The 15,603-nt window shown below is 45.0% G+C and overlaps 1 protein-coding gene and 1 pseudogene across 1 annotated transcript in view; one reads left to right on the top strand and one right to left on the bottom strand.

Annotated features, from left to right (window-relative positions):
* The window catches only part of ME3 (malic enzyme 3), a 137,436-nt gene extending 129,418 nt beyond the window's left edge, over positions 1–8,018 (bottom strand). Inside the window, exon 1 of the mRNA XM_065640207.1 lies at positions 7,830–8,018. Coding sequence (XP_065496279.1) covers positions 7,830–8,018 — 189 coding nt within the window. The remainder of the gene's footprint in view (positions 1–7,829) is intronic.
* A 2,757-nt stretch (positions 8,019–10,775) lies between these two features.
* Positions 10,776–10,895, top strand: LOC135984629 (U2 spliceosomal RNA; annotated as a pseudogene).
* The last annotated feature ends 4,708 nt before the right edge of the window (positions 10,896–15,603 follow it).

Below are 15,603 nucleotides of genomic sequence, written 5' to 3'. Positions count from 1 at the left end.
TCTGGGGGCGGGGAAAGGAGCATCAAGAGACAAATAGGGTACAGCCAGAAAATTATTACTCTGTATTAAACTGAAAAACGCTCTCTTATTGTGTTGAATCCCATTTATTGTGCTCTAAATATAAAAAAAATATACAGTACCATTTGTAATTATTATGTTCTGTTCCCACAGCATATGCAAGCTATGGAATTTATGCTGATTTTGAGAAATTGCATACTGCACTTGACTGTGTCAGCAGATGAAAAACAGAACAGAAACTGGATATGTGGTGATTAAAGACAGAAGATTAAGGGTCAAACTACACAGCTGAGGCCATCCTGTAAGTTTTTAAGATGATCTTGCATATCTACGTCTGCTGTAAGCCTAACAAAACTCATTTTTGCCACTCACCAATTTCAATATATTGCACTGATAAAACTGGGGCAGAACAGCTTTTTTTTTTTATATAAGACACTCAGACCTTGTAATAGAGGAATTAAAATCCACATGGTGCTCCTACTAAAGTAAACCTCTCTTAGAGCATTGGTGTCAGTCTATGGGTCTTTGGGGTGTACGGATCACCTGCTGGGGGCTTTTACCCCTCGAAGGAGGGACATTGCACATTGAGACCCAGACCTCAGGATCCCGAGCACTCAGTTTCTCTTACTATCAGGCTTCAAATCAGAGCAGTGGAGTCACTGAACTGTTTCCACCTCTTGTTCCTAAGAAACTGCAGGGTTGGTTTGTCTCTTCGTTAAACACCCATCTTTCCTTTCTCAGCTCCAAATGAACGTCAGTAACAGCAGCTCCAGTGCTCTTCTGGAGGTGGCTGCTATAGAAGCTAAAGAGGAATCCAGTTTACATTCTCTGTATCCAAAATCAAGTCAAATAGAATTTGTTCCAGGTCCAGTTTTGTTCAGCAAGTGCCAGCAAAAACTCAGTGGACAAATCCTGCACTACAAAGCTACTGGGCCCATCCCTAGCAAGGACCCTGCTGCACGGCAAATCCATCTCAAACCAAAGCCAAGCCACAAAATCTGGCTCTTCACTTCATCTTGTGAATTAGCGCTGCCTTCCCGCAGCTTCAGTTAAATCATCGCTAATTCTGACGAGCACCAATGACTCAACACACAGCAGCACACAGTTTCTAATGTCAATGACATTATATTTCATGCTGTTTACGTGGGCCAAGGCTTGAAACCTGCTGAGGTCAGTGATGACTGTTTACAGGACCAGCCCCATATATAACATCCTCGGTCTTACATCCATAGCGCTTCCAAAATAATCAACTGGCTGTTGGCCACACATTTCACTGGATGCAATGGACAGGAATGCTGAACAAGCTGTAACATCCTGCCCTAGATCCATTCTAACTGCAATAATATCCATTTTCATACTATTTAGCAAACAGTTTGTTTTACTTAAGTGCAATTCTTATTCAAGTGCCAAAAAACTTTGTCCCCTCTATGAAACAGCTACATTCAGTCTTGGCTCTGCCCTACCAAAAGACGTCTGGTGTAGGGGTTATGGCTTCTTTAAAAGAAAGGGCATGATAAAAAGAAAGCAACATAGGCAGCTGCCAGTCTGATGATTTTCCACAACTTGAAGTCAATTTTAAAGGTATTTTTGTAACAAACTGCTCAGGAAACAGAAACAAGTATTTTGGTCCAAATGCAATTTATTTTTATTGGTATCTTATAGTGACCACAAACATAAATTCACCACTTATAAAAGCTGCCCAACCGATACGTCCAAGACCTCTCAATGCATTTACAAGGGCTAAACAACGAACTTACTACAGGGTTAGTACAAGGCAGACAGAGGCAGCTCTGCATCTGCACCCTCTCACCTCTGCAGCACCAGATTCCTCTGCACTTCCAAGCTTTTCCCCCAGAACTCCACTCCCAAAGCACCAGCGGTGTCCCCAAGGACAGTGACAGTGTTGGCAGGAGGTTATGCAGAGGGACAGGAGGGCAGATGGCCTCCTGGTTTGGCTATGATAAGGGAGAGGGACTGGGATCCAAGCTGGGGAAGCAAACGGGACTTTTGCAGGCTGCTGCCAATACTAGAAGCACCAGCAGACTTATTCTGGGCTTATTTTGCTGACCATGCCATGATGACAAGTTCTTTGGTACCAAAATATTAGGAAATGCCATTGCCAAAAGATACTTTGGACTCAGATAAAGATATGCTTGATATTAACACTAAACAAACAAAAATGAAATTCTGCATGCCAGGATGAAGGCCAAAACAAACCTAGCTGAACAATCATATCGCCAGAACACCACCACATTTGCCAAAATACTGGGACAAACCTCATGCCTTGGAGTTTGCTTCCACTGAAGTCAATGGCGATGCACCTAGGCTTGACCGGTGAAATAAAGGTGACCAGTGACAGAACCCGAGGGAATGGCAGGAAGATGTGCCAGGGGAGGTTTAAGTTGGACATGAGGAAAAGGTTCTTCACCCAGAGGGTGCTGGACACTGGAACAGGCTCCCCAGGGAGGTGTCCCGGCCCCAGGCCTGACAGTGTTCAAGAAGAGACTGGACAACACCCTCAGACACACGGTGTGAACTGTGGGGTTGTCCTGTGCAGGGACACGAGTTGGACTCGATGATCCTTGTGGGTCCCTTCCAACTCAGGACATTCCATGATTCTGTGAAAGAACCACTAAAAACATGAAAACAGCCTCTCTGCCCTGGACACCGTGGAAGGCTCATCACACTGTGCAGTGCTCCAGCTCACATTTCAGCTCCAGATTATTTGATGAAGATCGATCTCTCTCAGCTGTGGGTTGTCTCCGGTCTGAAGTGGCCCATGTGCTGCAGGGTTTGGCCATGAAAGTGTCTCGTTTCATATCCCTGGAAACATGAGAGTCCTACCAGGTCAGTTCATATACATGAGTGTTGTGTCTCCGGCAGCAGCCATAAGCCTCACAAAGAGTAAACATCACAGGTAAATAGGACACTTTTCCCCGCACAAGCCCATGCTTTCATTATTTTCAGTTTGGGGATCTTCTAAGTCAGGTGTGGGTTTAGTGTATTGAGTAACCTGCAGCGGATTTTTTTTTTTAATTAATCTGACCAGTCTAAAACTTGTCCCCCAAATCTTGCTTGAATAGCTATAGGCTTCTAGAAAATACGGGGGGAACCTCCAAGCTCTGCCCACCTCATACTCTCACTTCACAGAACATGAACAGATGGTAGGTTAACAAATGCAGGCACACAGCCACTTAAAGCCCTGTGTGTACCTCAGTAGTTACATCTCTCCAGACCTAAAGCTAGGCAACCAGGAACTCCAGCTGTAAGAATATAACCTTGTGGATTTAGAGAGATTTACTAATCTGAAAACAGAAGGCTGCCTCGATTTGATCTTGCCAGCTGCCACTTCAGGCACACTGTTCTTGTGCCCATTACTAATTTCATTTATATGCAATCATTTTAAAAACCCAGCTAATCTTAGGCCCGTTTCACCACAGTCGCCGAGTCCAGCCACGTGCAAGACGCATCATTTTTTTCTCAGCTGCGGTGGCAAATTACTGACACCATGTTCAAAAAACCCTCAGCTCAATTCCAATCCCTGCAAAGCTGAAGGACGAACAAACTTTCTGCATTTTAATGATGTGTACAGCAGTACATTCCAAAAACGCTGCAGAAACCTACAGCAATTCTTTAAAGTTTCATTCTTGCAGACCCAGACTGGTAATTTTGGTTTTTTGGGTTCCTGGGGTTTTTTTTGGTAATTCATTATGACACATTTTGTGAAAAGAAATGGAGAGCATGCACACACATCAGAAGAGTACAGGCTATTACCCAGATGTACACAGAAGACCCCAAATTCTGATCTCCACACTGCACCTTGCAGAGAACTTTAGTGTATTATCTCAACCCTTCAAATATGGCAATATCTGAAACTCTGAAAACAAACTGTGACCTCCAGTTCTGCATCTGTTTGTGATGGTAGATCTCCAAGGAGGCAGGATTTATCTCAAAATTAGGACTTCCAGCAAAAGCCATGAAGTCCTGTCAACCTTACAACTGAACAGAGCAGTCAGATTCAAATGTCATGAACAAAATTACAGTTGATTTTGGACAAGATTTTTGAGTCCCTACAGGTGTGTGGTCAAACCGGGAACAAACACAGCTCAGCCTGTATTTGTTAAAACACAAAGAGGGCACATGGATTTGACAGAATCCCTGGAAGAACTGGGGAGTCATGAGCAGCACATCTGAGATGAGCAGAATGGCACAAATCTTAAGAACGGGCTGTAGCGTCAGAGGAAGGACACAACACGGTCCTGACCACACCAAACACAAGGCAACTTCGATAAATGAGGTAGTGGGTAAGAGGTGGCACATCTTTCCTCGCAGGATCCGAGTGCTGAATTAGCTTCTCACAGGCTGAAGCCCCACAGTAGAAGTGACTTGTCTCTCAGCAAGTCCAGCTCCACTGCTGCCCTGTTACAAATCACTTACACACGGCCAAAGCTTCTACCAAATCCTCCTGGAACCCTGCTTGCGCTTGCATGGTCACAGAACACTCTTACCAGTTCTCTGTGGTTATCTGACACTGTTAACATTTTTAGGTTTTCCAATTTTGCAGCATTCAAACACAGGAAAAGAAGAACCACTTCATGAGAACATGTGACAAGCTCTTCCTCATCCTTCTATTATTTTCGAGACTGTGCTTGTCAACTGAGAACAGCTGCTATTGCCTTTTAAGACCACAAGTACCCTTCAGAAGAACACTGACATTTCCTGAGTCCTGCCCTTAAGTCAGACAGGGGCTGTAATACTTACAAACAGAAGGGAGAACCGTATCTGAATAGCACAGAAAAAAATACAGCACGCTTAAAGTCTCATCAGGATAGATGAAGCATAACTGGTTCCATCTTCAAAGTTCCTCCTACTGTCCAAGGATTTAAGCTACAAGATTTCCTCGCATGTGACTTCTCTGATGTCACAGAGAAAGTCTGAGACATAATCAAACACAGTCTCAGAGATGGAACCCAGCCTTGCCTTAACTGCAAGGCAGTTTCTTCCTCTAAATTCTCCCCAAAATGCCTAGTCAAACAAGCTCTTATACACAGTGCATAGATTGGCCAAATAATTTGAAGACTGAAGATAACTCATTTACAACTCATGCTCAATCCACTCTCGATCAATACTTAGGAATCCCAGTCCTCTGCATCAGAAAAGAACAGCCAACTTCAAATAGGAAACTGACCAAAGGAAAGAAACAACTGTAAATTCCTTACATCCATCACCAGTTTTTCTATATTTTTTTTTTCTTCTCAGGCAGATTTGGAAAACAGAGGAGCTTTTCAGAGGACAGCCTGCTTTAACTGATACTGAGGGTATTACAGAGGACCTGTCAGCAGTGACTTCTCAGTCTGGTTCTTCTTCAAAGCACCTTCAATCTAGGTGGCAAGCAAAGACTTGGATCAATAACCTCAGACTGTAAACCTGTCTGTGATTCTGCTAGAGACACATAGTCTGCATTGAATTAACACCACACACTTCAGATTTTTACACTGACACTTTAAACTTCACCCAAAATCTGTAAAACAGCCAGGACATTTAATAAAGCACTGGCTGACCAAAGCCTCATGCCTGGAAAACTTTCCCAGAGGTTCTTGGAGAGATGTACAGATGTATAGGCTGCAGAGCAGCCTTCGATCAAATAAAAACTTAAAGATCCACTGCAATGACCCCATGCCAACATTTAGAAATCAAAAGGGTAAAGAGTAATTGCCAAGTGATGAGAGTACAACAGCTGAAAACCGATCGAGATCCCCAATTCTGACCTCCAGCACTGCAGCGTGGCACACCAAAGGGCCATCAATCACACCTTGACCACATACCATCTGAAGGGCCTCACTTCATCTGAACACAGCTAATTCCTTAGATACTACAACAAACTGTTAAGAGCAACAGAAAGAAGTCTGTTTAAAAACATTTGGAAAGAGAGCCTGAGCGTTTAGTAAAGCCTAGTTACTAGCTACCTAGGTGCATAAACAGGCAGTCCTTATCTCTTACCACCGATGTCAACCCTTTCTGTCCTCACTTGGATGTTCTGTAGATGACTATCAACGACCATAAGGTCTGTACTGACAGAGGAACACGGCAACATAAACAGCAAACATCCAGGCTGGAGACCAGCTAGGAAACTTCTCATGGCCAATTAACCACGGCACACTGGAATGTATTTTACCTCCAACAGAAGCAGTTTTCTTCCCTTCTCTCTAGATGGACCAAGATTCCATGTAAAGAAAAATACTTCATTTCACTGGAAGGCGGGAAAACACTTCAGCAAAGCCTCAGTTCTAAAAATTATCAAATGCGATGTTGAAAATCTACTTCTGTGGTAGCCAGATCAATTTAAAACATGCGATAGATTCAACTGGTCATGTGTTATTGCTGCACTACACTGAGCAAAGGCCAAAGTATTAATTTCCCAGTTCAAATTCATATAAGTAAGGCTACTAGAAACATTAGCTATGTGACTCTTTGTAACTGTCATTGAACACCCAAGAGAACAAGAGAGATGCTGAAGAAAAACTCATCAAAACCACTTAATGCTGATGAATTACTGTTGCTTATGAGACAGCTGGCAACTCCTCTTCAGTCTCACAGAGGCGCTGTATAATGGTTCAAATCCGATTGCCTACAAAGTTGTTGCGTGTTCTGTGATATCCAGTGTCATCGTGTGCCTTGGTCCTTGGGGACCCCTCCATGGATGCTGAAACGGTACCAGGGGGTGCAACCCAGCCCCCTACACAGTGTACACGTTGCCATCCAGAGTCTCCTCTCCAGAAGAAGACACAGGAGGCTCATTTACCAGATAACTACATACCAAGCAGGTGGTAAACAGTCGCAACCCCATCAACTATCAATATCGTGTTTAATACCTGCGTATTTTTAAGGTAATTAACATCTTTGTAGTTATTTCTAGCAATATTAATACAAGAAACTGGAACTAAACATCCTTGAATCTGACACATCGGATCCCAAAATTTGCATACAGGTTGTATTTGGGGGTTGTTGTTTGTTTGTTTTGTTGTTGTTGTTGGGTTTTTTTGGTTTTTTTTCCTTCAAACTATGGACAGGAATGGAAAAGTAGTGTGGAGCTAAATTACAGGGTCTCATTTCACACAACTTGCAGACTTTGCTGAAAACCTTTCACCAAAAGCCTTTTTTTCCTTTTTTATAAAAGGTTGAGGTTTCCTCCAGTATTGAGCATGAGTACATCTTCATTCCAGCAAACGACGCTGTTTAGGTAGCGGAACGCACATCACTATGGATGTGCTATGAAAGGAAGATTAACAAGAACAACCACGCATGCCTATTTTAACACAAAGGTGTAAACGATCAGTTCCGCTCCTGCACGTGCAATACAACGTACATCAAAACACCCCACGTTTTGATATTGGATTTATAGCAGAGGCCGCGCATTCTGCTGCCTCATTCATTCCTGATTTCGGGCAAGCGGCTCCAGGTCCTGGCCAAGGGCCAAAGCCTTGCTCGGGTTCTCCAGTGCCAGCACCGCAGCAGCCGTGGCGGGCCCGGGGAAGCGGGGTGACCGGCTCTGAAGAAGCCACCGATGTCCCGACCACCCGGTGACCACCTATAAATCTCGCCCCGGGCTCTGCCCACGTTAATCCACGACCCAAAGCATTTCACCCCCTTCTGGAGCGGGCCTGAACCCTGGGGACGGGCACAGGCAACGCCGCCAAAACACCGACAACCCGGCACACCTGCGATCCGTGTGAGGCACCTTCCCCACCAGCCGGCCCCTCTCGCCTCCCCTCCCTCACACCCCGGCAAAGCGGATCCCCGGCGGCACCCACCTTGTTGAGGTGCGGGTTCCTGGTGATGTCGTAGCCCCGCTTCTTGACGGCCATGCGGGGGGTGGCCGGGCTGCCCCCCGCCTGGCAGCTGCGGCCCCGGGGGACGCTGAGGAGAAGCGGCCTCCGGCCGGCGCCCGCCCCCCGCAGCAGGCGGCCGCCCGCCCCGCCGCACAGCCACACCGGCACCATCGCGCTGCCGCGGGCCTGCGGCCGGGGGCGGGCACGGCGTCAGCGGGGACGGGCGGGGCGGGAAGGGCGGGCCCGGCACAGCCCAGGTGCGCCCGGCCCGGCCCCTCGGGTCCCCGCCGAAGCGAAAGGAAACCCAGGGAGCAGCTCCGGCCTCAGCCCCGCGGCGGGCGCGTCTCCTCCGTTACCTGTGGCGGCTGAGCCGATGGCCGAGGGGAGGGGGTTGGCCCGGCCGGGGTTTCGCCTGCCCGCCATGGCGGGGCCCGAGGGAGCCCGTCACCGCGCGTTGCGGTCCCGTCTCTGAGAGAGCTCTGGAGCCCTCAGTGCGGGACAGACGTGGACCTGCTGGAGAGGAGCCACAGAAATGATCCCAGGCTGGAACAGCTCTGCTGGGAGGACAGGCTGAGAGAGTTGAGGCTGTTCAGCCTGGAGAAGAGAAGGCTCCGGGGAGACCTTATTGTGGCCTTTCAGTGCTTAAAAGGGGCCTGTAAGAAAGATGGGGACAGACTTTGTAGCAGGGCCTGTTGTGACAGGACAAGGGATGATGGTTTTAAACTAAAGGAGGGGAAATTCAGGCCCGACATGAGGAAGACATTTTTGACCCTGAGGGCGGTGAAACCCTGTCCCAGGTTGGCCAGAGAGGTGGTGGATGCCCCATCGCTGGAGACATCCCAGGCCAGGCTGGACGGGGCTCTGAGCAACCTGAGCTGGTGCAGATGTCCCTGCTCATGGCAGGGGTGGCACTGGATGAGCTTTGAAGGTCCCTTCCAACCCAAACTGTTCTATGGTTCCATTCTATGATTTGTATTTTCTCCATTAGCCTTGATAAAGGGCATCATGAGAGAAAAGCCCGGGCCTGTGCTGTGGAGAGCAGGGGCAACGTCGGTTGTTGTGGCCGCCGCTGTTTTGGGTGCCGTGGGCCCTGGGCAACGTGCTGCCTCCTCCTGGGATGTGGAGGCGGGTAAAGGTGCTCGGAGGAGCTGCTGGTGGTTGGGAAGCGCTTTGGAAGGGCTTGTCAGACATCCCTTCTTCTGGGGTTTGGGCAGCTGTGGGTAGTTAGGCATTTCAGTATACCTGTAATCTACATGTCCAAGGTATGAAATCTATATACACACTGTACTGTATATATATGTCTGTCATATACATTATGTATGTTACATATATTTTATATATATTATGATCTATGTATTCACTGAAGAAGGCAGGTCCCTGCATCCATTTTGCCAAATAAATGATCTCTTTTATTCCTTAAAATGGTGACATCATCACTTATCTACCACTTATCTAAAAACCCAGCAGCTGGATTACTCCTCAAAAGAGTGGAGGATTCAGGTTCAATTCCATCCTCATATCAACACTACTCCCATACCTCCGTCCCCGCCATGAAGCTAAGGTCTGCTTGAGGTGGGGGATGCTCTCCAGCTTCTATTGCCATTTGTGTTGCTCCATGCAGACACACTTTGTAATATGCTTTAATATATTTGGGGGGATAAATGATACATTCTGTGCAGAAAAGGATGGACTGTGGAGTGAAAGATGTTGATTAGATGGATATGGTGGTCCTTTCTTGCCTTGGCATTTTATGAGCACTCAGTGACCTTATGATTTCTCCTTACAGAGTGTATGGCTTCATGCATTGCCTTCGGTGTGCCCAGGATATTTACATATTTACACCTCTGCTGTAAGACAAGGATTATATACAAACCTCATGCTTGAGGACTGTGGCCACTTAATAACCACTAGGACCCCAGGGGAAAAACTTCTCCTCACCCTATTAGATATATTCTGAGTGTGAGGTTGTTTGTCTAGCTTTGCTTTGTTTTGTTTTCCCATTTCCTTTCAAATACTAGAAGTTGACCATAAATAGAAATGCACTACTGGGGAGTCTCTGACAGTGGAGACAAAGAATATGTGCATCACTGAGGCCAGATTATAATCAGGGAGATTCTTAGTGCATGGAAGACACAAGAATGAATTTGCCATTATTACTGCTTTTTTGCATAGCTGTAAGTTGGAATAATTTTGAGACTACATCACCGTGAGAATTTGGAATTGCGAGGATCAGTTTGGATAAAAAAAAAGTCAATATCTCACCAGCTTGTCAAAACATTCCTACTCCCACCAGCCAGCACCACATCGCTCTTAGCCAGCCTTAATTTGAGTGATTATTCTCCACTCCACTACAGACTTGCTGTAAATTTTGCAATGTTTTTGTGGTGTTTGTGGCTGTGTGCATAGCAAATGGGACATTTGACACTGCTGTTTGTAGGAGAGCCCATAACACTAAATCTCTGGATTTTTGAGCCACTCCTAGCAAGCAAAGATTAAAAAAGAAAAAAAAAAGGAGAAATTTCCCTGGCTGCTTTGCAAAAGTGTACCATTTAGTTGTTTGAGGAGATTTATGTGATGGAGGAAAAAGTGCCAATGATGCTGCTTTGCGCAGCTGAGAAGTGTCTCCAACAGCATCATTAGCTCTCCCAGCAATAGGTGTCCACCCCCAGGCTCAGAGCAAATGCATTTACTGTGCCTTGGAGGGTCTAGACAAGCTCATCCTACCTGTGGGACCCAATTCCACCATCTAGTGCTTTCTAGGAGAAAGATTCTCCTCTCACAAAACTAAAACCAGTTTGCTTTGCCTGTTTCGTAAAATACTGCGTACCTACCCTTGGAAAAATCATCCCTAAATCCCGTGTTGAAAACACTCTCAGAGAAGAACAGAACTTCAGTATAATTTAACTGTGTACGTAGTGCTGTGTATGTTTCACTTCTTGGCCTTTTGGCTAAGATCAGGTGTAGCATCTGTTCTTATCAGTTTAGTATCTGATATGTCCTCGATGAGAGAACTTTATATTCATGTTTGGGTGGGAGCGTTGATCTGCTGGAGAGTATGAAGGCCACACAGAGGGATCTGGACCGGCTGGATCGTTGGGCTGAGGCCAATTGTACGAGGTTCAACAAGGCCGAGTGCCGGGTCCTGCCCTTGGGTCACAACAACCCCAGGCAGCGCTACAGGCTGGGGAAGAGTGGCTGGAAAGTGCCTGGAGGACAAGGATCTGGGGGTGTTGGTTGATAACTGCTGAACATGAGCCAGCAGTGTGCCCAGGTGGCCAAGAAGGCCAACAGCATCCTGGCTTGTATCAGGAATAGTGTGGCCAGCAGGCCCAGGGCAGTGACCGTCCCCTGTACTGGGCACTGGTGAGGCCCATCCTCGAATCCTGGGGTCAGTTTTGGGCCTCTCATGACAAGAAAGACCTTGAGGTGCTGGAGCGAGTTCAGAGAAGGGAACGGAGCTGGTGAGGGGCTGGAGCACAAGTGTGATGGGAGCGGCTGAGGGAGCTGGGGCTGTTCAGCCTGGAGAACAGGAGCTGAGGGGAGAGCTGATCGCTGTCTGCAACTGCCTGAAAGGAGGTTGGAGCGTGGAGGGGGTTGGTCTCTTCTCCCAAGGAACAAGCAACAGGACATGAGGAAATGGCCTCAAGTTGCTCCATGGAGATTTAGATTGGATATTAAGAAAAACTCCTTCCCAGAAAGGGTTGTCAGGCATTGGAACAGGCTGCCCAGGGCAGTGGTGGAGTCACCATCCCTGGAGGGTTTAAAAGACATGTAGATGAGGTTCTCAGGGACATGGTTTAGTGCTAGAGTTAGGTTATGGTTGGACTCGATGATCTTGAGGGTCTCTTCCAACCCAAATGATTCTATGTCTAAGAATGCTTTAGCATCTTGAATTGTCAGGACTCAGCACCATTATGCATCGTGGTGTTATGAAAATACTGGGAGGTGATTCATGGGCTTCAGCGCTACCTCTTTCATGAAGGAAAAACTCCATTCTGAATGACACAGAGACAGTATTTCCCAAAAATCTACACTGCAGCCTGAAACGTATTCAATACAAATTTTTCTCAAAGTATTTTGACATTTTCAACCCGATATCTGCAGATGGAAAGGTTTCTTCGCATGTTGAATATTATATCTTCTATTCCTATTATGAACTGGAAACACACCCAAGCTTCACAAGAATGGAAAGAGAGGGACGGAGAATTCAGGACTGGTTAAAATTCCTGGTTATGTCACTCTAATTAGGTGGAACAAATAATTTGGGAGGATTTCAGACCCGCGATGGACTAAATTTCCAAGTTTTTGGGAATACAGAAAGGCCTATAAAAGTGTAAAATATTAAGTATGAATACGATCTAATGAAAAATTAACTTTTTTTACAGTAATATTTTACTGATGCAAATGGGTGTTACCACAGAATATTTTCATTTCTACAGAAGTGTTCCAGTTTTTCAGTGAAGCTGAAACCCTAACTAGTCTCAAGTTTTAATTAAAAAAATCAAGTATAAGAAAATAATTTACTAAAACCAGATTTTAAAATAATTTTTTACTGTGTGAATTTACTTTTGAGTTTGATTTACTAAATATAGTACATTTAACAATGAAAGTTAAAAAATTGCACCTGAAATAGATTCGAATCTTTAGATCATCCCAAGTAAGAATAACTTTTATTTGGTCTTTTGCAGAACCGATTGCTTAAATTTACTCACCTGTAGCAAATACTGAAAATCTAAGACTTCCCTGTCTGAGAACAGGGCAGGACATTGCTGGCTTCTCTATCTACAACCCACGCATCCTGCAGCCTCCTGATCATCTAAACCTTCTGCTAGACCTTACTTAATTTTGCATCAGAGGAAAAGTAGATGACCGACTAATATTAAAGATGAGAGGCAAAAGCACAGACATCAGCACAGCTACCACAGAAGGCAGACACCAATAACAAGAAACAAATTTATGGCCCATGCTTGTTTGATGAAAGATGAGGGAGCCGTAGGAGGAGGAAATAAGACATTAAAAGGCCTTTCCCACGCCAGGGAACTGCTGGCCAGGCTGACAGCTTTGGTCTGTTCCTCAACGACGTGGGGAATTGTTATTTCCCGACACTGGACCTGAGCAAGTGACAGTAACTGTGACACCTGTCCGGGCTGGGCTCCAATTTTCTGAACATTACAAGCTTTTTTTTCTGCTTCCTAATGTTCTTCGAGGTGCCTTTTCAGAACTTGTGAATTGTGGCCTTTTTTTGTACAAACATGAGCAAAACACTTTTTTTTTTTTTTTTAAACTAGAAATGCCCATAAACTGGCACTCGGTGAGCTAACTGAATAAACTCATTATCATTGGAAGGATTTCACACAGTTTTTTCAAAAATAAATCACTTTCTCCTGCCTAATGCTGTTCCAAAGCACAACAACATAAAGCTTGCTTTGGAGTTTGTCAGACGACGTTCTCCCAAAGCAGCAATCTGAAATCAAGAAAGTTCCCTGAGCTGTTGGTTCAGCCTCTAGCTGGGGGCACAACTTCACTATATCCCTGGGAGAGAGTTGCCGTATAAATCTTTATATATCTATCTTCTACCCACCAGAGCTGGATTGAGGGTCATGACAAAACCGTAAAGCTGTGTGTGAACTGTCAGAAGAGAAGTCTGTTTTCTTTTCCCGGCCCTGAATTGATAGAATTATTATCTCAATTTCAAGAGTGCCTGGAGATATTTCAGGGGCTTTGCACAGTAACCCCCCAGCAGAAGTTTATGGTCTATACGTGCAAGAGGGACAAATCTAAGCAGGGAAATGGAGACGTCACTTGCCAGGGGCTACACAACAGGTCAAATGGCAAAATTCCTGCCCGGCCCTTCCACCACGGAATGGCAAAAAGTGCGAGATGGGGAAGGAGGGAAGTGCTGTACCTCTAGTATCTCATTTGTAAATGGGCTGCAGAAATGGCTGCATGTAGGATCTCCCGCTGTTGGCCACTGAGGATATAGGACAAGGTTTTAAGAAGGGTTATTTTTAACAAGCTCGCAGCATTTTGAGCATTTTTGGCTCATGCACACACTGCCACAGGAACGTCTATATATATATATACGCACGCATATATAGTTTTGACTTTATTGTTATTGTATTGACTCTTTCACTACTTTATGTCCTTCATTTCAAAATTCTAGCTTATATGCTCCTCAGAGCAGGAATATATTCTATATTTATAAAGGTATAAATAAGGTTGTCTCTGCAGCCGTGAATTGTCTCCCTGCTGTTGTGCAGACACTGAATAGTGCCTTGCCAAGGGGCTTCTCATCTTTTACCTCCTATTGGCTGGCAATAGCCATCAAACTGGTTTTTTTCAACTTAGAAAGAAATTACAAGTGCTGAGTTTCTAAAATTTACCTGGCATTGCAAAAGAAAGCTTGAACCTGATTAAGATTCTTTATCTCCAAGATTCAGAGTGCTTGCTGTCAGATGCACATGGATGCACTTTGTCTAACGTGCAAGCCTCTCTTGAATGCAAATTTGATCGAAGCGACGGTTAAATTCTTCATTAAAAAACTAGGAAGAGTGCTACCAAAAAAGCTATAAAAGCAGTGAAATGCACACTTATAGTCAGCATTGAGCTTTTAGGATTTTATTTAAGCTATTTTTCAGCAGCAGGAAGGAAACAATGGTTTGTGGAGTGGGATTCTATATACACTTGGGGATCTGCGGGTTGCTACAGAATGCAACTGAAGTTGCAGAGCGTGTTATAAGAGCTAATTTATTTGTCCAGTAATTTAAGAAACCTCTTTGTGCTGTGGCCTTGCATTTAACAGTTTGGCATCTTAGAGAATGCCAATGAAATACTCTTTAAACTTACGAAAGAATGAATCTCCAACATATAAAGAGGGACCTTAAAGAGTCTATTCTTTCACAGCATTATCTTTTCCTCTCAGGAAATGAACTGAGCTGCAGTTATGAACTCACATTGGTGTGGTTTTCAAACCACCTACTTGAGAATTCTTGGCATTGTGTAGCCATGTGTCTCCTGGTTTATGAGATTTTGCAGAGACTATACAGTCTCCATTCACACAAGCTGTTCAGTTCATCACGATACAAGACACCCAACACAACAGGGGCTGTGAGTTTCGATTGGGACCCCTCTGTACAACAAACAGTGGCAAGAAAACCTATAAATGCTATAGAAGAGTATAGAGCCAGCTGCGGTGAGCTCCACATATAGATGATATAACATTTTCATCTGCTGTAGCATTTAGGCTGCTCTTCTTGGTCGTATTGCTATATAGAATGTATATATATGCGTACATATGTGGAGAGAGAATATCTGTCATGTATATATAGCAAAATATATACATTATAGATAAAGATATGCTTTAGCTCAGTTAGAAGTTATAGGCTCAATTTATATGACATATGCAAGGAAGCAGACTGGGTCAGACCAGGGGGTTTGAAGGCACCACAGGGATCATCACGCCAGCCTTTTGGAACAGCAAGCAATTATTCACTTGATGTTTAATCCACAAGGATTCACAAAAGCCAGCTCCAGAGGCAGCAGCCCCAGACCCCATCTGTTCACCTCTGCCCAATACAAGACCTGAGGTTACAGATGAAACGCCCCAGATGATCCCGTGCCACCATAAAATCGCAGATCCCTGTGATGGGATAACATTCCTCTCTGGTCTTAAAAATCTTTATTTCTGCAGCCTGTCCCATGCAGCAAAGTTCCAAGTATTTTGTGTGTGTGCGTGTGGGTTTTTTTGTTTTGTTTT

This window comes from Caloenas nicobarica, chromosome 1 (genome assembly GCF_036013445.1).
Source record: "Caloenas nicobarica isolate bCalNic1 chromosome 1, bCalNic1.hap1, whole genome shotgun sequence".
NCBI classification, from domain to species: Eukaryota; Metazoa; Chordata; class Aves; order Columbiformes; family Columbidae; genus Caloenas; species Caloenas nicobarica.
This window is presented reverse-complemented; position numbering and strand designations above follow the sequence as displayed.